A 21,043-nucleotide genomic window follows, 5' to 3' on the forward strand; every position below is an offset into this window, starting at 1 on the left:
TCCAGGCCCACGAGGAGGTGGGGCTGCTCACCAGTGATCTCTCACCTACTCACAGGGGCTTTTCAGGTGCTTCAAAGACCTTTCTGAAGAACAGAACTAGTCTGAGGTCTCATCTGCTCCTCACTCAGCTCAAGGCTGTGGAAAGGTAGGTACTGGCGCCCACATCTTACAGATGGGGAAGCTGAGTCCTGGGGGTGAAGAACAGGATTGGGACCATGAGCTTGGGTCTCACGCCCAGCTCTTCAGGCCGAGTCTTGGCACCAGGGAGCTCACGGGACCTCTTGCCCCTTCTGGGCCTGCCCCAGCTTTGTCCTCTGGCATCAGATGGGGGACTCGATGTCATGGTTCAAGCACTTGTTTCTCCTCTTTTGCACCTTCTCCCCAAATAAGGTGTAGGCTTCTAAAGAGCCTGGTTGGGCTTTATGGGATCTCAGGGGCATCTATTGTGAATTCATGGCTCCAAGACCAGCAAAGGCTCTGCTGAAAGCAGTGAAAGCACCTACACACACACACACACACACACACACACACACACCCCGACCCATCCCTATGATTAGAGGCCCCTGAAACATAAAGGGCTTGGAGCACCAGATTTAGTGGGAGCCTTGAACCTTCTTTTATGTCAGGAACCTGAAGCCCATACATCCCTCTCCAAATAATGTCTCTAAAGTTTATGCTTTACAAGCCAAATAAGTGGGATTACAAGGAGATTATATTGAAATAAATTATCAAAATACTTTTTCAATTGTGATATAGTAAATAGATGTGCTTTTAAACTACTGAATTAAAAAAAAAAAAACAAGATCTTTAAGTGGATCTATTAACTTATAATTCGGGGTTAGTGTTAAGCCCAAACGGTATTTTTAAGATCTCTGTAACAACTGTAATACGACATGAAAACACCTGTGATTTCTACTGGTGAGAGTCAGGGTCCTGCTTTCTACTGCAATTTGCTGCCTATATTCATAATGGAAGGAAATGTTACATTTCAGTTTATTGTTTAGTTGCTCAGTCATGTCCAACTCTTTTGTGACCCCATGGACTGTAGCCCGCCAGGTTCCTCTGTCTATGGGATTTCCCAGGCAAGAACACTGGAGTGGGTTGCCGTTTCCTTCTCCGGGGGATCTTTCCAACCCACGGATAGACCCACATCTCATGCATTGGCAGGTGGATTCTTTACCCCGATCACCCTTTCTTCTATCTGCACACATTTTCCTCCAGTTGCCCCAGGCAGAACTCCCCCCACCGCAGTGTCAAGAGAGGCTTGGAGGGGCCTTCCAGCTCCCCAGAGCCCAGCAGCCCCACGCGCACAGAAGCTCCTCACTGTGCGAGGCTTACCTACGGCAGGGAATGGCACAAATCTCTGGACGAGAAGGCGGGTGGCCGGGGTGAACTTGTTCGCTTTCTGAACCAAGACATTAAGGCCCACCTTTGAAAGAGAAAACAGAAAGAGTGTGTGCTGCTGCGGTGGCCTGGGAAGGAAGGGGCAGGCAGGGGGAAGAGCAGAGAGCAAGGGCCACCATCTTGCCCACAGCTGCATCCCAGACCCAAATCCTCAGCCCCACCTGATGCTGCCAAGCCGCAGTGCGGCTCCTTAAAGCATCACTGCCCAGGCGTCCCAGTGAGCTGGCCTGTGAGACAGCTACACACACGCACGCAGGCACACAGCCTCCTTGGGGACAGGACAAGGGATGGTAGGATGGTTGCTGTTCGAAGAATATATAATCTGGAAGTAGATGAAATATGGGATGCCCCTCATTCCTACTCAGCTTCTTTTTTTTAACTTTTTATTTTATATTGCAGTGTGGGTGTGTGTGTTAAATTACTTCAGTCGTATCTGACTCTTTGTGACCCAATGGAATAGACTGCCAGGCTCTCCTGCCTGTGGGATTTTCCAGGCAAGCATACTGGAGTGGATTGCCATCTCCTTCTCCAGGGGATCTTCCTGACCCAGGGATCAAACTTGCATTTCTTGTCTCCTGCATTGGCAGGTGGGTCCTTTACCACTAGAGCCACCTGGGAAGCATATTTGATTAAAAAAGTTGTGTTAGTTTCAGGTGTATAGTAACGTGATTTGGTTACACATATACATGTATCTATTCTTTTTCAAATTCTTTTCCCATTCAGATTGTTATATAATATTGAGAAGAGTTCCCTGTGCTAGACAGTATGACCTTGCTGGTTATCCATTTTAAATATAGCAGTGGGTACATGTTAATCTCCCAGCCCCCCAACCTTTGCCCTCCCTGCCCAGTAACTATCAGTTCATTCTCTAAGTCTGTGAATCTTTTCTGTCTTCTAGCATCTTAAGCACCACATTTCTGGGGTCCCACTGTGAGCCCAGCCATGGGCCTGGCCAGACTGAGAGGGCTCAACAGAGGGAGACCCAAGCTAAGCAGAGCCGCCCAGAGCAGGATGGGGGCTCAGTGGACAACCTGGGCTCAGCGACCACCTTCAGACTCTAGCTCCCTTCACTCAGGCCAGGACATCTGGGCCTGCCTTGCCTTTTCCATGGGCACTCCCTACTCCAGTCCACCCCCTACACTGGCCCTCGTCTTCCTGGAACACAGGTTAAGTCATATCCCCCTCCCCACGGCCTGAGAAAGAACTGCCGTCTCCTGCAGCAGTTGTGGCCTTCATAACCTCCCCCCCCCACCCCTCCAGCACCCCATTCTCTCTCTCCATGACCCGGTCAGCTGGTCACCAACACTGCGTGCGTTGCCCAGCTCGGGGCCTTTGCCCGTGCTGGTCCCTGTGCCCCGAACTCCTTCCTTCCTCTGCTCGGTCCCCGCCTGTCTTGTAAGGCCCACCTCTGCACTCTACCTCCAGTGTCACTAACACTGGCAGTCATTTAGCCTTTGTTTGCCTTGGTTTCCTTGTCTGTAAAAAGGGATGACAACCTCTGACAGCACCCAGGGCTGCTGTGAGAATGTACGCACGGTGCCTGGCATGAGCCTGGCACATAAGAGGCCTCGGTGAATGAATCTATGTAGGAGTGACGTCACCTCTCCCAGCAGAAGGTCACTCCCTCGCACATCACCAGCCCCTCGTCCCCAGCACTCACTACCCTGTGAGTCGGTGAGCCTGGTGCCCCGGCCAGACTGAGAGGGAGGGACTGTGCCTTCCTCATCTTTGGATGTCTGGCCCTTAGGGCAGGGGGTGGCACATAATACAGGCTCAGCAAAGCAGTGGCTGAGGAGTAAATGCCAGAAAACAACAAATAAGTGGATGGACGGAGAGATCAGCAAAGGCTGGAGGAGGAGCATCCTGGAGAAGGGGGGATCGGGCTGGGGAGGACTCCAGTGGGAAGACAAGCATGAGCACAGACGCAGGGAGACAAAAGAGGAGCCTGTGGCCTAGATGAAGGGCGTGTAGAGGCCTCTGCTCCCCCAGACTGAGGCCACAGCCAGTCCTCCCCTGGGGGCCTCCTGGCCTGCCAGGACCACGGACAGCCTGCTCTCAGTCTGGTACACCCGGTGGCTCAGCAGGCCACCCTGCACCCGCAGCCCTGGCTCTGGCCTCAACCTTCTGGGTTGTCGGGGAGAGGCAGAGCCTTGGGAAGGCCTCCAGGGCATCAGGGTGGATGCTGCAGCAATCAAATCAGGCCATAGCCTGGCACAAATGGCCCAGACCAGGCTGCAACTGTAAGACCTGGGAAGAAGCAAGTGCCAGCTGTGGGCAGCCCGGGACCCCACACCAGGAGCCAGAGTGCTGCCAGGCAAATCCAGCCTGGGCTCTCGGGGGCCTGGCTTCCATTTGAAGCCTCAAGCTGGTGGTCAGAGTCCAGTTCTTGTCCTCTCTGCCTGCTCAAGGAGAAGCAGGGAGATGCACGGCAGCTTGGACACACTTCAGGGGCAGGGCAGTGCAAGTGGGTAGGCTGAGGGGATGCCAGCCCACCCTGGGCCCCGCAACCCTGCTTCAAGGCTGCCCTTGCTACACAGATGGAACTCACCAAGGCCAGGTCTCCCCATTCTCAAACAGCAAGTGACTATTTTGGTGACTCCGAAATGGTCACCCCCAAGCCCCCCAAAATACCAGGGGATGTGTTCTTACAGAATGCCAGTCTAGAAGGAAGACTCAAGCAGGCATAAGCGATGAGGAAGAAGGAGGAAAGGGGCATGCGGAGATACCAGGCCGAGTGCTGAGCGCATCACACGAAACATCTTAATCCAATCCCCACTGCCAGCCTTAGAGACAGGGCGTGTTGCCCCTTCTAACAGACTCAGGGAAGTTCAGGCAGATTCAGAGAGGTGAAGTAACTTTGCTCAAAGACAGACACTATTATGAGGCAGGTAACACTAGGAGTCAAACCCACGGTCTGCTCATTCCAAAGCTTTGCTCTTGGCCACTGTGCTATTTCCTTTCCAATTGTCTTCTATCTCAGTCAGGAATGTCCAACAGGCCATTTTTTTTAAATGATGACAAGCCGTTTCAGACTGGCTGTTTATAGCGCAAAAGCCTCCCTGAAAAGACCAGCCTGGGGCCGAGGCCCAGGTGAGCGGAAGGCAGTTGCAGGTGGAGAAGACGGGGCTCTTGAGCAGCCTCTTAAACCTGGCAGCTAGAAAACTGAAGGTCTGGGTTCAAAACTCTCTGCATTTGTTTGGAAAGACGCAGGGAGTGCTGGAGGAATGGGGAGCAGGAGAAGCCAGCAGGGAACTGGAGCCCTTCCCCAGGCAGCCTTCTGGGGACAGGCCAGGCTGGCGGTGGGGGGGGACAGGGAGGAATAGGGGCCATTGGTTGGAGCAAACACTCAGGCTTGCCTGCTGCCCTCAGCCCTTCTCACACTTGGCTGACCGTGCTTCCCAGTGGTCAGAATGATGACCCAGCCTGTCTCCCAGGGCGGGGCTGGGACCAGAGAGGTTGGTATATGTAGTTGCAAGCTCGCTAGGAACCCATGAAGTCACTCTGTCCACTCATCAGGGATGGGCCTGGTGGCAAGAAGGCATGAATACAGGTGAGGCCTCGACCCAGACCTTATTGTCCCAGCAATTAGGATGGCCACAGTCTGGGAAGGAACCAGGGTAGGCTGCAGACTGGGGGTTGGGAGCCCGTCTGTTCTGGTTCCTCGGGGACCCTTTGGCCTGGAACATTTGGTAGAGCCCATTAAAATTAAAAAGCCAAGTGGCTGATGGCTCTGAATGCCAGCTCACTTTCCCTGGCATGGTGGGTCCTGTTTAAGGGAACCAGCTGGCATTAATGGCACACAACTCATCACGAACAGCAGCTAGCGATCAGAAAAATCTGAGCTAATAATCGGGTTCGGGAAAGATAATGAGATATGGAACAGTCACTGCTGAGGGTTCCCCAGGGTTTGTTTTAACAGTCTCCAGATAAACCACAAAATAGAAATTAACCAAAGAGGGGCTCCATTTCGGTAGAGGGGAGCACAAACAGGATGGGGATTTTGTATAAGAATTCCCCAGAGGGCCAGGTGCAGGGGTCCTGGGAGAAGCCAGAGCCTGGGACCCGTGGACAGCAGATTGGGCTTGAGCGAGCAGTGGGCCTGCCTCTCTCCAAGCTCTGGCTCCCAGGATGTTGGGCTTGCCATGGGCAGCTGAGAGCACAAGCGGGGAAAGAGGGAAGTCTGGCCCCCTGGCAAACCCCACAGTGAAGATAAATGCTGACCAAGAACAGGGAGGGGTGGGAGACCCGCATCCCAAGACCTTCAGAGTCACCAGGGAACACAGCTGATAACTGTCTCCTTGAATAGGAGGGTCCTTCCAGGCTAACACCAGCCTCGCTTCTGCAAGGCCAGAGATGAGACCTCGGATGGGATTGGAACAATGCCTGTGTCCTCCACTCCAGCCCACACATCTGGTCCCCTGCAGGATGCCTCTGTCTCAATGAGCTTCAGGCCCTCCACCAGCACACATGGCAAATGAGGGTCATCTTGACCTTCCTTACCCACACCGTCTGCCTCTCCCATTCCCAGCTCAGCTTTTCAAGCCAGAACCCTAGGAGTCTACCTGGACAGGAGCCTCTGCTACGCCATACCCAGCTCTGTCTGCTGGGTGTCTGAAGTACAGCTATTTCTCCCTCTCTCTGCTCCCACCATCTAGCTTAAGCACCTATCACTTCTCCCTGGACAACTGCCCACCTCCTAACTGGGCTCCCAACTTGCACCCTTGACCCTTCTAATCCACTGTCTAATCCACAGCAGCCAGAGTGAAACCAACACGCGCAAGTCTCTCAGTGGTTTCACTGCATTTAAGACCCACACGGCCCTACCTGACCACGTGGCCGTGCTTGCAATGCTCCGGTCACCTCACCCCCGCCCTGCTCCTCCAATGAGCCAGTTCCCTCCCTCCTTCTATCCCACCTTTCCTCACAAGCCCTGCCCTCCCTTGGCTTCCTCACTTTTCAGCTTGAACGTCAGGCCCTCAGAGAGGCCTCCTCTTCTCTCAGGGCTTCCCCTTACAGCCTCTCACGGAAACTGGAGCTCTTCTTACCACATACCTATCACAGTCCCTAAGTACATTCATTTACTTCTTAAAATGTTGGGAATCAAAGTAGCACATGTGTATTATTTAAAACAGAATTATATGGAAATAGTTTTACCTGTGGACACTTTACTAAACATCCGTCTCTCCCCATAGGCCCTAAAGGGCTGGGCACAGGGCCTGTGTACACTCTTATTCCTCACGGAATTTCTGGTGCCTGATGAAATGAGTAGGCACTTAATAAATGTTTCTAGATAAATCAAGTGACTGATATCTAAAGCAGAAAAAAAAAAAAAAGAGCCTCAAATGAGACTTGCCTTGTGCAGCCACTGCTGTCCACCTCGGCAAACACAGCTCTATGGGGCCAGATGCACATGTGGATGGTATATCCACTCTGCCAGGACGAGGGGCTTTGAGGGGGCGCTCCCCCCACTAGGGCTAAGAGGGCTTCTGAGAAAGGGGATGCCCAACTGAGCCCTGAGGGAGGGTAGGAGGCAGCCAGGTAAGAAGGGAGGGGGCTCTGCAGGCTGCAGAAACATGAAATACCAGGTTGTCTGCAGCCAGTTCTGCAGACTAACAGCACCTGCCATAAAGGGGTCCAAGGCACCCTGAAGGACAATAGACAGGGCCTGTCAGAAAGGAGGAATGGCATGAGGTCAGAATTGGGGATCTACTTTTGGGTAGTGGATAATAAAATAACCAAGTGGTCACACAACCAAGTATGACAGTTGGACCATAAAGAAGGCTGAGTGCCAAAGAATTGTTGCTTTTGAACTGTGGTGTTGGAGAAGACTCTTGAGAGTCCCTTGGACTGCAAGATCAAATCAGTCAGTTCAAAAGCAAATCAACCCTGAACATTCATTGGAAGGACTGATGCTGAAGCTGAAGCTCCAATACTTTGGCCACCTGATTGGAAGAGCTGACTCATTGGAAAAGACCCTGATGCTGGGAAAGGTTGAAGGGAGGAGGAGAAGGGGGTGACAGAGGATGAGATAGTTGGATGGATCACAGACTCAATAGATATGAGTTTGAGCAAACTCTGGGAGACAGTGAAGGACAGAGAAGCCTGGGTTGCTGCAGTCCATGGGGTCACAGAGAGTATGACGCGATTGAGCAACTGAACAGCAATAACAAAGTGGTCAGGGGTTTTTGTGGGCCCTGGTGGAGCAAGGGCTGGAACAGGTCAAGGCTTCTCTGAGGTACCAAAATTGCCCACCAGAGGGCGTGCATTGATTCAATAGAATAAAATCTTGAAAGCTACCCGTGGACCTTGAGCCTTTATGGAGGTCAATTGTCCTGCAACCCCAATCAGGCTGTTGCTTGGCAACAGGTTCAAGAGCAAAGGGCCAAGGTGGCAGAACGGCGTTGTGCACAGGTTCAAACAGCAGTCAGCTCCAGCTTCAGCTCTGTAGCTTTTTACTAGCAATCGTGACCAACACTGACACCTGAACAATGCCCCACAGGAACCTGCTGGCCACTTGCTGGAAAACCAATTATATCAGACCCCTTCTGTCTAGGAAGGGACAACAACTTGTCCTCCCCAGAATGGATGTGGAGCTGATATCTGCATCAGACTTGTCATTGCCAGCATCACCATCTGCATGCTTCCGGAACAGGCTTCGGATTCTGATAGGGTCCATACAATGGGCCCTCCAACCTGGAAGCCACACAGAGTGACAGCAGAGAGGCAACAGTCTGGTCAGGATTCTCAGGTTGTTGGTCTTCTAACTCTATCAGGCTCAGAGAAGAGTATCTGGGCCTGAGCTACACCCTGGACATGAGGACACCCAGAGCTACACCCTGGATCTCAGAGGACATCCAGAGCTACACCCTGGATTGCAGAGGACACCCAGAGCTACACCCTTGACATGAGGACACCCAGAGCTACACCCTGGACTGCAGAGGACACCCAGAGCTACACCCTGGACTGCAGAGGACACCTGGAGCTACACCCTGGACATGAGGACACTCTGAGTTACACACTAGACCACAGAGGACACCCAGAGCTACACCATGGACCACAGAGGACACCCAGAGCTACACCCTGGACTGCAGAGGACACCTGGAGCTACACCCTGGAAACGAGGACACCCAGAGCTACACCCTGGACTGCAGAGGACACCCAGAGCTACACCCTGGACATGAGGACAGCCTGAGCTACACCCTGGACTTCAGAGGACACCCAGAGCTACACCCTGGACCATGAAGAATCTGAAGCTACATCCTGGACCATGAGGACACTCTGAGTTACACACTACACCACAGAGGACACCCAGAGCTACATCCTGGACTGCAGAGGACACCTGGAGCTATACCCTGGACCATGAAGACACCTGAAGCTACACCCTGGACCATGAGGACACCCAGAGCTACACCCTGGACCACAGAGGACACCCTGAGCTACACCCTGAACCACAGAGACACCCAGAGCTACACCTTGGACCATGAAGACACCTGAAGTTACACCCTGGACCATGAGGACACCCAGAGCTACACCATGGACATGAGGACACTCTGAGTTACACACTAGACCACAGAGGACACCCTGGACATGTGGACACCCAGAGCTACACCCTGGACATGAATACACCCAGAGCTACACCCTGGACCATGAAGACCTCTGAAGCTACATCCTGGACATAAGGACACTCTGACTTACACACTACACCACAGAGGACACCCAGAGCTACACCCAGGAACACAGAGGACACCCAGAGCTACACCCTTGACATGAGGACACCCAGAGCTACACCCAGGACCACAGAGGACACCCAGAGCTACACCCTGGACCATGAGGACACTCTGACCTACACCCTGGACATGAGGTCACCCAGAGCTACACCCTGGACATTTGGACACCCAGAGCTACACCTTGGACATGAGGACACCTGGAGCTACACCCTGGACCATGAAGACACCTGAAGCTACACCCTAGACCATGAGGACACCCAGAGCTACACCCTGGACATGAGGACACCCAGAGCTACACCCTGGACATGAGGACACCCAGAGCTATACCCTGGATTGCAGAAGACACCCAGAGCTACACCCTGGATCGCAGAGGACACCCAGAGCTACACCCTGGATCGCAGAGGACACCCTGAGCTACACCCTGACCACAAAGGACACCCTGAGCTACACCCTGGACATGAGGACACCCTGAGCTACACCCTGGACCATAGAGGACACCTAGAGCTACACCCTGGACATGAGGAAACCCAGAGCTACACCCTGGACCTGAGGACACTCTGAGTTACACACTAGACTACAGAGGACACACAGAGCTATACTTGAACCATGAAGACACCCAGAGCTACACCCTGTACTTCAGAGGACACTCAGAGCTACACCCGGGACCATGAAGACACCTGAAGCTACACCCTGGACCATGAGGACACCCAGAGCTACACCCTGGACCACAGAGGACACCCTGAGCTACACCCTGGACATGAGGTCACCTGAACTACACTCTGGACGTGAGGACACTCAGAGCTACACCCTGGACATGAGGACACCCTGAGCTACACCCTGGACCACAGAGGACATCCAGAGCTACACCCTGGACATAAGGACACCCTGAGCTATACCCTGGACCACAGTGGACACCCAGACCTACACCCTAGACCGCTGAGGACACCCAGAGCTACACCCTGTAAATGAGGACACCCTAAGCTATACCCTGGACCATGGAGGACATCTGGAGCTACACCCTGGACATGAGGACACCCTGAGCTACACCCTGGACCACTGAGGACACCCAGAGCTACACCCTGGACATGAGGACACCCTAAGCTATACCCTGGACCACAGAGGACACCCAGACCTACACCCTAGACCACTGAGGACACCCAGAGCTACACCCTGTAAATGAGGAAACCCTAAGCTATACCCTGGACCACAGAGGACATCTGGAGCTACACCCTGGACATGAGGACACCCTGAGCTACACCCTGGACCACTGAGGACACCCAGAGCTACACCCTGGACATGAGGACACCCTGAGCTACACCCTGGACCACAGTGGACACCCAGAGCTACACCCTGGACCCTAGAGGACACCCAGAGCTACACCCTGGATTGCAGAAGACATCCAGAGCTATACCCTGGATCGCAGAGGACACCCAGAGCTACACCCTGGACATGAGGACACCCAGAGCTACACCCTGGACATAAGGACACCGAGAGCTACACCTTGGACATGAGGACACCCAGAGCTAAACCCTGGACATGAGGACACCCGGAGCTACACCCTGGACCACAGAGGACACCCTGAGCTACACCCTGGACCACTGAGGGCACCCAGAGCTACACCCTGGACATGAGGACACCCTAAGCTATACCCTGGACCACAGAGGACACCCAGACCTACACCCTAGACCGCTGAGGACACCCAGAGCTACACCCTGTAAATGAGGACACCCTAAGCTATACCCTGGACCACGGAGGACATCTGGAGCTACACCCTGGACATGAGGACACCCTGAGCTACACCCTGGACCACTGAGGACACCCAGAGCTACACCCTGGACATGAGGACACCCTAAGCTATACCCTGGACCACAGAGGACACCCAGACCTACACCCTAGACCACTGAGGACACCCAGAGCTACACCCTGTAAATGAGGAAACCCTAAGCTATACCCTGGACCACAGAGGACATCTGGAGCTACACCCTGGACATGAGGACACCCTGAGCTACACCCTGGACCACTGAGGACACCCAGAGCTACACCCTGGACATGAGGACACCCTGAGCTACACCCTGGACCACAGTGGACACCCAGAGCTACACCCTGGACCCTAGAGGACACCCAGAGCTACACCCTGGATTGCAGAAGACACCCAGAGCTATACCCTGGATCGCAGAGGACACCCAGAGCTACACCCTGGACATGAGGACACCCAGAGCTACACCCTGGACATAAGGACACCGAGAGCTACACCTTGGACATGAGGACACCCAGAGCTAAACCCTGGACATGAGGACACCCGGAGCTACACCCTGGACCACAGAGGACACCCTGAGCTACACCCTGGACCATGAGGACACTCTGACCTACACCCTGGACATGAGGTCACCCAGAGCTACACCCTGGACATTTGGACACCCAGAGCTACACTCCGGACTGAGGACACCCTGAGCTACACCCTGGACCATGAGGACACTCTTACCTACACCCTAGACTACAGAGGGCACCTGGTAAGGACACTGATGAGGACACTGAGGCACAGAAGCGAAGTCAAGGACAGACACTATTTTACTGACACAAAGCCACTTTTTTCTTTCTGCTTCCCTGGGGTGTAGGGAGGTTGGAAAAGTCAAGCTGTGCTGCTGGCTCCCCACTGGGGGAACTCTTACCCTGCCCCCTGGTAGACAAGTCTCTCCCAGGTGCTCTGAGACCATAGGGGACTGCAACAAAAATTTTGAGGGGCTCTTTAAGTGAAACAAGGGGTTGCACTTTACCCACCTGCATACTTGGTTCCTGGGCATTCTGCAAGACTACACCTGGCTTGCTCTGTGTTTGAGCTGTAGCTGAGGGTGTCCTCCGTTGTCCAGGGTGTAGCTTAGGGTGTGCCTTAGGAGATGCCTGGCAAGTTGAAGGCACTCCATAAGTGTTACCCACTATGATTACTTGCCAGTCTGACTATCACGGGGGCATGGAGCTCCAGTAAGCAATGGGAACTGGGAGGGGTGGGGCTCAGCCAAGGCATCCCCTGGGATACCTCCTTAAGCCCACTGTCTAGGTTAACAGACAATCACTGCATCCTATGTAGAAGGGCCCCTCCAGGGCCCAGACCCTTTAGGAGCAGAGGTCAGCATTTCTCCAACAGGGAAAGCCTTTGGCCAGCGAAGACTTGGCTGAAGGTGAATGAAGTATTTGAGGATCAAGCATGAAGCAACGCTCATCCTCTGGCTCTTCCATCCAATTCCTGACTGTTCACGTGAGCCTTTAGCCCTGCGCCTTCCGCTCTGGCCCCAATTCCACTCTTAACCGGGACCCCGTGTCCAGTCAGGTGGTCCATCCACTGGCCCTGCCAACCGCTCACAACTTCCCCTGCAACCCTCTTCTGTCCACACCCTCTGCAATGCCCCAGGCCCCTGAGCCCAGGCAGGGGTCCCTGGCAGGGCTCTCCTCACGACTGACAAGGCACTCATAGTGACTCACAGCCGGCCCCTGCTGCCCCACCCCCGCCCACTTCATCAGCACCCCATCACCATCACTCCTTCCATGGCAGCCATGCTCATTTTCTGATAGGTCCTGGAATCTGTCCTGCTCTCCTTCTCCTGGTGCCACTTTGGGTGCTGTGCCCTCTTTCTGGAACACCCAGCCCTGCCCTCACCTCTCCAGTCTGTCTTATAAAACAGACTGTGAATTAGGGGTGCTCCCCTGTGTCCTTTCCCACCAAATCATTTTTATCATAATCATGGTGTCACCACAGAGTATCCTCTGCTTCTTCCCCTCTCAGCATCTTGAAGGTCACACCGGTCTGTGCCATCCCCCAGCACTGGCAAAGTGCCTGGCACTCTTGCACTCCTGAAGGGAATGACTGGGTCTCCCTCTGGTAGCCAGGACTCGGCGGGGGTGACCACAGAAATGCTCAACACAAACGCCCGAACTAAAGCACAGTGAGCACTGACAGAATTTCCTTTGTTAAAAGACAGCAAACTGCTAGATTTCAAAAATAACTTAAGACGAAATTCTTTTTTATTCCCGAGTAAGAAGACAGACATTGCCAGATCTATTTAGAGGTTCACCAAAAGGCTGCTAACCCCCCCACTGGTGGTCCTGTCACCAGTAGGAGACTGCAGTTATGGGGTATACAGTGGGGACTGATTCTTGGGGCTGCTGCCCAAGGTCAGGGGCTCTTCTGAGAGGGAAAATGGGCTCTCCCAGGTCCGGAGAGAGGGCTGGACTCACAGGGCCTGGCCTTGACTCAGCAGGTCCTCAGTCTCTGGGATCTGCCCTTGGCTTGTCAGCCCTCATCCATGCCGCCTGCTTGTAGGACTCACTTTAATTAATGCCAGAACTGGGCCAACCACTGGGGCCGTGACACTTGTTTGCAGGTCATCTCCTCCTAACAGGCTCACCCTGGGGCAGGAGGGAGAGGGGTGGATTTGTCACTAATTGAAGCAGAGATCAGTTAATGAGGCCTCGAGGCCTTGGGCTTCCAAAGAACAAGGGAAAAGGAAAATAAAATAAAGCCTCTTTCTTTGGAGGTTTCATGATTTACACACACAAAAGAAAAGCAAGCAAGCTGCAAATTTTCCAAGTCAGAAACTCCACTCCATCTGCCGGAGTTAGACCCTCACTGTGCGCAGACGCCCGGCAGGGGGACAAGCCACTGGCGGGTGGAGCACAGAGGGGCCTCCAAAGCCAACCATCGATCAGCCACCTAATAACAAGTGTTCATGGAGCGCCACTCCGCACCCCGCTCCGTGGGGGAGAAGACACGGGGCCTGTCCCTGTCCCTGGTAAATATGAAATCTGGCAGAACAATGAGAGGACAGGGCACAGGAAGTAACTGAGCGGATGTATGAGAAAGACAGAAGTTTCTAGGACTTGGGGCTGGCATAGTCAGGGGCTCTGCAGCTAGGAGGGGAGGGGAAGGAGGGTGTCAGCACAGGTACACCCCCTGGGGGCTGTGACAGTCCCCTGTGAGTAAGACCCTGGCTCTGCAAGCCTGGAGGGCCCTAAGTCCCCAGTAAGTCTGCAGCTTGGGCGTCAGAACCCTCACCCCACAATCTGGGCTGGATCCGGCCCTACAAAGTTGGGATGGAATGACTGAGGGCTGAAGGGTGGGGCAGTGAGGACTGGGGATGCAGAGAGCCTGGAGCCCTGGGAAGAAGCCATGTCCCCATCCCTGCAGCCCCAGGCCTGCTGGAGAGGGATGTCCCCCAGGACAGCGAGCCCCTTGCACTATAGCCCATCCCAGCCAAGGCCACTCCCCACGTGGCTTCCTCCTCCTGGCTCCTCCCCACCTCCCCTTACATCCCCTTACATCTCAAAGAAGGAACTTGGGATTTTCAAGCCACTAAAACAGGCACAGCTATGGGCCCCTCGTGTCATAAGGAGCAGGAGGAAGGTGACAGAGCCCCTTCTCCTCTCTCACAAGGTTCCCTGACCCTGACCAGCAACCCCCAGAATCAGAGACCCCAATTAGGAAGACTCTCAAAGGTATGAAGTCTCATGCTGGGTTGCAGGACCACCAAGGTGGGTTAGCAGCCTATTGATGAGTGATCTAAATAGATGTGGCAATTCTGGCTTCATGCCTGGGTAAGACGTAGGGAAAGGAGAGGGATCTTGGGCATGAAGTGGGGACCCCCCCTAACAGGTATTTGGAAGTGAACCTGGTCCACGTGGGAACAGAGTAACTGAGGCCATCTCAGTACAGCCACAAAGCCCTGTTTTGGAGAACGATGAAATAAATGGTGGTGTATGGTGTTACCACCATCCCATATGGGTATCACCCATACCAGTGGGTCAGTACACGGGTGTGAACCACTACATTTATTTAAAGACATGGGAAAGATGCTGCTGCTGCCAAGTCACTTCAGTCGTGTCCGACTCTGTGAGACCCCATAGACAGCAGCCCACCAGGCTCCTCCGTCCCTGGGATTCTCCAGGCAAGAACACTGGAGTGGGTTGCCATTGCCTTCTCCAATGCAGGAAAGTGAAAAGTGAAAGTGAAGTCGCTCAGTCGTGTCCGACTCTTAGCGACCCCATGGACTGCAGCCTTCCAGGCTCCCCCGTCTCTGGGATTCTCCAGGCAAGAGCACTGGAGTGGGGTGCCATTGACTTCTCCAATGGGAAAGATGAGAAGGTGGGTTTTACAAAAAGATGAGTATATGCAAATTTTTATCATGTGTAAATGTTTTAAATTTTGCATTTCCTGATTATTTTTCTTGCCAACTACCTGTACTTATTGGGTAATGAATAAAATAATGAAGTTGTAAAGTGACTCTTGGCCTCCAGAGTGGGCTATGGGAGACCACTCAGCCAGGATGGAGAGGGATCAAAGACAGGTGTAGGGTGGAATGAACATGCCGAGGTCTTGGGGGCCTGGTCTGCACTCTGACTCAGGTCAGGCCCTTCGCTGGGTCACCTGCCCTCTGCTTCAACTGGGCAGATAGTCGGTCTCACATAGTCAGTCTACAAACCTCCCCTGCTTAGTAGCTGTTGTATTCTCAAAGCCCTGTGGGATTCAGAATGAGTCTACTGCCCCTGTCTTGAGGAATTCACAGAATTCCAGGAGGGCTTGGACATGTGACCACAAGACCAAGGCCACCAAGAGGGGACCCATGGAACATAGGCAAAGACTAAAGGGGAGCTGACACCTGGACCAATCTTGGGGCTGGATTGTGAGGCCCTTCACTGCTGCGTCAGCCACAGCACTGAGCTTCCTCTGAGGAAGGTAGCAGGTAAGCATGCGTCCCTCTAGAACAGGCTTCCGGCCCCCGGCTGGACTGTCAGCCCTTCACAGGGCCTGTGGGCACTGCCTCCCCTCCCTTCCTGTTCCCCCAAACTTGGAGCACCAGCCTGTGCTCCCCCTCTATGAAAGCGTCACCTTCTCTACCTATGCTCTACTTTTCCCTGCCTGACAACCCCCACACAGAAACCTCTGCCTCCCACACTGCTTGCCCAGCCCTGACCTTCAGACAAGGTCTGGCCTGAGACGCTGGGGGGACAGCCGCAGACCAGCAGGGTGGAGCAGGGGGCGGGGGGCGGGGGTTACTCACGGCAATGGAGACGGCACTGATCACGGCTCCCAGGTAGCCCTGGATGAACTTGGATGCAGGTGAAGGCTGAAAGATACAGAATTTCAGGACCCCAGGGGGCCCAAAGCTCCCACCCTTGCACACGCCCCCAGCCACAAGAGACATTCCCGCCCAGTAGCCTGAGGGGCAGGAGAAAAGGATGGCCTCTGAAAGCCAAAGGGATCCATGCCTCCCTCAGCACAGCTCCGCACATGGAAACACGGGGCAGCTACGTCCAGGGAGACGCCAAAGGGCCCACCGCTCTTCTACCTTATTCTAGAAAAGTCCTTGGCAGACATTTGGTTGGAAGTAGCAAACAGCAAGGGCCAAAATAGGCCACTTATGGCTGGGGCAAGCAGATCCAGTTAGGAAAGCTAAATGTTGCAAACGGGCTGTTTGGCGCCCAGTACTTTCACAGTGGAAATGGCAATGTGGCAGTGGCCACAGCCTGGCTGGTTCTCACAGGCCTCGCCAACCAAGTAGGTCTTCCAGGCCAGTAGGAGGCTGTTGCTCAATATTTCTATGGGAAAGTGGATCCCAAGTTGTGACACACAAAGTTAAGCAAGAGCTGAGGAACGACGACAGCGGTTCTGGAGATGTTTGGTTTAAGGTGAATGGGAGCCAGCCAACCTGAGCTGCCCAGGTGTGGAGCATCTGAGAGAGACGTGCGCCAAAGGTTTAGACGGGAGAAGGTGGGGATGTCCCTGGGGTATCAGGCCCAGAACTTGTACCGTTCACCCCAGCTCATGACTCCCCTGTCACTCCCCACCAAGGCTGTAAGCGCCCAGACCCTCTCCTCCCCAGACTGACAGCCCCCAAGGGGATCTAGACTTCCCCTCTCCTCTGGTGCCCTTGGACGGAAGTGCTGGGGCACTGACAGGGGAGAGAAAGCCTTGCCAGCGAAGTCCAGGGGCCTAGCCCTTCCTCGACAAGAGAGGGATGACTGGGCCTCTGCTGTGAGCTCATCCCAGGAGTGCAGGGCACTTTGGGAGGACAAGCTTCTCCTCTCAGACCCCTCACCCTCATAGGTGGCCCTTTATAAAGCTTTGCAGCCAGCGATCTTGGGGCACCAGGGCCGCTTCCAAGCAAACTTGGAGGCATATTTAGAGGAATTCAGTCCTCATGTGCCTGAAGCTGTCCTGATCCAAGAGCTGCCCCAGAAATGTTCAGAAACCAGCGGGGCTTATCCCTTTCGCCTTCCCCACCACCCTCCCACGTGATGGGCCTTTGTCACATCAGGTGTACAGCCCCTCCTTGGTGGGGCCCCTCCTGAAGGGCTGGTGGTAAAACTCCGAGGAGCAGCCCCGATGGAGGCATGCCACATGGCAGAGAGGAGAGGGTCACCCTGCCTGCAGCCCACCACCAGGTGATTGTCTGCCATGCTCACCTTGGTAGCGTTGCGGTTTGCATAGTTGACACAGGCATTGTGGCTCTGGTTCAGCCACTGAAAGGCAAGGGGAGGGGAGGGGGAGGAAAAGTCAGGAGAGGTATAGTCACCTCCCTGGAAGCTAGGTCTGAACCTGGGAGGCCACAGTCCTCCAGAAAGACACAGGTCTCCATTCATGGTGGCGCCATCCACCCCTCAAGTCAGTGTGACCAGCCATCCTGATTTGCCAGGACAATGCAGGTTTCAGTGCCAAAAGGCCTCAGTCCTGGAAACCCCTCAGTTCCTGGCAAGCCAAGACACTGGCCCCATCCTGCCCAGCTGTCCATCTCAGACCAGACACAGCTCCCCTCCCAGAACTCCAGGGTCCACTGCCCCAAATGGGCCCACTGCCTCTGTCGCATCATCCTTTTATATTAATGACTGGACCGAAGGTGGACACTGTTCCAGAAGGGCCCTGAAATGGCTGGCAGCCTTGAGCCTCTTTCAGAATACACCAGCCCAGTGTCCTGCACCACCTGCCGAGCCTAGACATGGACACTATTAGGAGTTTTTTTTTCCCCTTCAGGAAGACTCTGACATTTTCTCCTGAAGACTAACAGGTTTTTCTTCCTGTCCTGCTTTCCCTACACAGACACACACAGAGCTACTGTTTTGAGACAGCCACAACCCAGACTGCCTCCAAGGGCAGAGACCAGGGTCCGCGATGCTCTTGCACCCACCTCACTACTGTAGGGTTGAGGGTGGATTACCTCCCCCATAAATTTGGATGAGGCTGATGTAAAAATGAGGCGGAGGGCCTCAAGGTCACTGGCCACGGAACAAGCATCCAGGTGAAGCCAGCCCTCATCCCCTCTGGCCCAAGGGCTGCTAGGACCTGCTCAGCAGGACTGCAGTCCTGGGGTTTCTCCCAGTGGCTTCTGGGTTGGGGAGGAGTCGGAAGGGGGCAACTTTCCGCAAGGCGACTAGATAGAGGTGACACTGGGGCAGGGTGCTCTAACCAGCACTTGTTGGGTGCCCTCTCAGGAGCCTGCTGTTCGCAGGGAAACTGTTACCTGCCAGAAGACAGTGGACGCCAAAGTCTGATTGGGCAAGAGAAGACCAACAACCTATGAGAGAGAAGAAAAGGCTGAAGAGGGCAGAAGACGCCCCCTACACTTTCACAAAGAAAAATGACACAGTCACGGACACAAGTGAGCTGGATCTGTACAAACTGATGTGTGTGATCTGTACAAACCAGTGCCCAAAGTGCGATGACATACAATGAAGAAACCATGGTTTCAGAATTAAATGACAGCATAATCCCATTTTTATAAAGGGAAAAAAACCTCACCATATATATCATATACACAAATACATATACATATTTCCAGGCATCAGAAAAATCTATAGCACAGCACGCAGATGTCCCTGCAGGTCAGTACTTCCTCACATTCTTCTTGAGTATCTCTGTACTCTTTTTAACAGCAGACATGTGTATTTCCATAATTGGTGTCCAGGGGAACAATAAAAACAAAGGAGCACACAAAACAAGCCCCTTTACTTCCACCCAGCTAACCTGGCTTCTTTGCATCCTAGCTGTCCAACAGGATCTTTGTGAGGACTCAATAATATTCATTTCAAAGGCCTTAAAGGGTGTGTGCTCAGTCATGTCTGACTCTTTGCGACCCCATTGACTATATCCCACCAAACTCCTCTGTCCATGGAATTTTCTAGGCAAGAATACTTGGGTGGGTTGCCATTTCCTCCTACAGGGGAGCTTCCCAACCCAGGGATCGAACCCACATCTCCTGCATTGGCAGGCAGATTCTTTCCCACTGGTCTCCTGGGAAGCTCAATATCTAAAGGCCTTTTTACGAACACAAGTAGGGAAATTTATATATTATCTCTGGGCCCCCATGAAGCAAAACCTACTCTATATTTAGGCTATTGAATGAAACGTAGATGTCTAATAAGTATTTGTTGAATGTGTGAATGAGTGAATAAACACACACATGTGACCAGGTCTGGTTACATCAGTGTGGACCCATTCTCCCAAAGCCCAAACATCACCTAAGACCTAGACCCAGTGACTTTATTCTTTTGGTTTATGTCCAGATAAATTGCCTGATCATGACACTGACCAAATCTTAGACTTCAAGGGTTCATGTGCATCTGCCAGATTTACCTTTTGAGTGCTTACGTGCAAAATAGCATCTACCAAGTGCTGCCACATATGGAAAAATGTGCACAGCCAGCCACATATTGACTTATTTATTATTCCTGCAGATAAAATGGCTCTTTGGCAAGAATTTCTGTAAGGAACAAGTATAAACATTCAATTCTATGCAGTAAATCAAGTTCTAGACATCCTTAGCAGCATTAGTAAATCATGTTTTAAACATTAAAATGTTTTAAAACAGTGAACATGCATACACATTTATATTTATTGGCCCATATCAGTTTGAATAAAATTATATAATGTAAAGCCATTCCATAGCACCGATGAAAGATTATCTTATGATATTTTTCTCCCCCAAGTAAGATCCCAACTCGATTTTTCTTCACAATGACAGCTTAGGGTGCTGGAGTGAGAATCAGGGACCTGGGGTCTCAACTTTGACTCTACTCCTGTGTGGTCTCCAACAGAAGGCTTGCCCCTTTGGGGTTCTAGTTTTCTCCCCTGTAGGATGAAGAGGTTGACCTTGGAGTTCCTATCTCAACTCAAATTCTATTCCCAGAGCCCAAGCAGTAGGTATGAAGCTAATATAGATGGTTTCATAGTCTGTAAAAGGGAATTTTCCCACCAGTCCTGCCAAGAAGGAACCCCAGGGGACCCAGGATTTCCTCCTAGTGCCCTAGTCAGGAACCAGACCATAGCGAGGAAACTGAGCCTAGAGAGGCCAAAGCTGGGCAGACAGGTGAGCGCATGAGTGTGTGATATGCGTGTGCGTGTGTGTGTGCATTCTCCTGCACTGGGATGTACATATACGTGTGTGGTATGCGTGTGTGTGTGTGTGTGCATTCTCCTGCACTGGGATGTACATATACGTGTGTATATGTCTGCCTGCCTCATGAAGCCCATGGAAATAAAAGCTATTTTCCACTGTTGGGAAGCACAGTCCCTTAACCCACTGGTTTATATAACATAGGGCTGTTATGAACTACATTACAGTTTGCCCCTCAGTTCCCTTTGCACCCCCTGAACTGCGCTTGGGTCACCAGGACCATCATAAGATGTGGCCCATGGGACTCACTGCATTTACCAGACAGCTGTTGTCCAGGACACTCACTCTTCATCACATCGGTCCCCTTTATGAATCCTCTTGGAGGAAGTTTTCTGGTTTCAGGATCTGAAATATATACTTCTGAACATCTGGTTTGCATCTGTCTTACAGACACAGGGCATCCAACTGTGTCCCTCTTTGCACTGACTGTCAAGATGTCCAGGCTGCGTCCCCACAACTCACACCTGCCAAGGA

At 53.0% G+C, this 21,043-nt stretch overlaps 1 protein-coding gene across 3 annotated transcripts in view; it reads right to left on the bottom strand.

The window, feature by feature from the left end:
* Positions 1-21,043, bottom strand: part of SFXN5 (sideroflexin 5) — a 136,573-nt gene that overhangs the window by 50,163 nt on the left and 65,367 nt on the right. For 2 of the 3 annotated variants that reach the window (XM_088841571.1, XM_055400359.2), the window contains exons 7-10: positions 18,638-18,691; positions 17,586-17,642; positions 16,181-16,246; positions 1,339-1,429 (exon numbers count right to left, since the gene is read on the bottom strand). In XM_088841571.1, the coding sequence (XP_088697697.1) occupies positions 1,339-1,429; positions 16,181-16,246; positions 17,586-17,642; positions 18,638-18,691 (268 nt within the window). The remainder of the gene's footprint in view (positions 1-1,338; positions 1,430-16,180; positions 16,247-17,585; positions 17,643-18,637; positions 18,692-21,043) is intronic. The other variant, XM_055400360.2, reaches the window with a different exon arrangement.

The sequence above is a fragment of the Moschus berezovskii genome, chromosome 11, assembly GCF_049115385.1.
Source record: "Moschus berezovskii isolate FMDL1 chromosome 11, NW_MosBer_1.0, whole genome shotgun sequence".
Lineage (NCBI taxonomy): Eukaryota > Metazoa > Chordata > Mammalia > Artiodactyla > Moschidae > Moschus > Moschus berezovskii.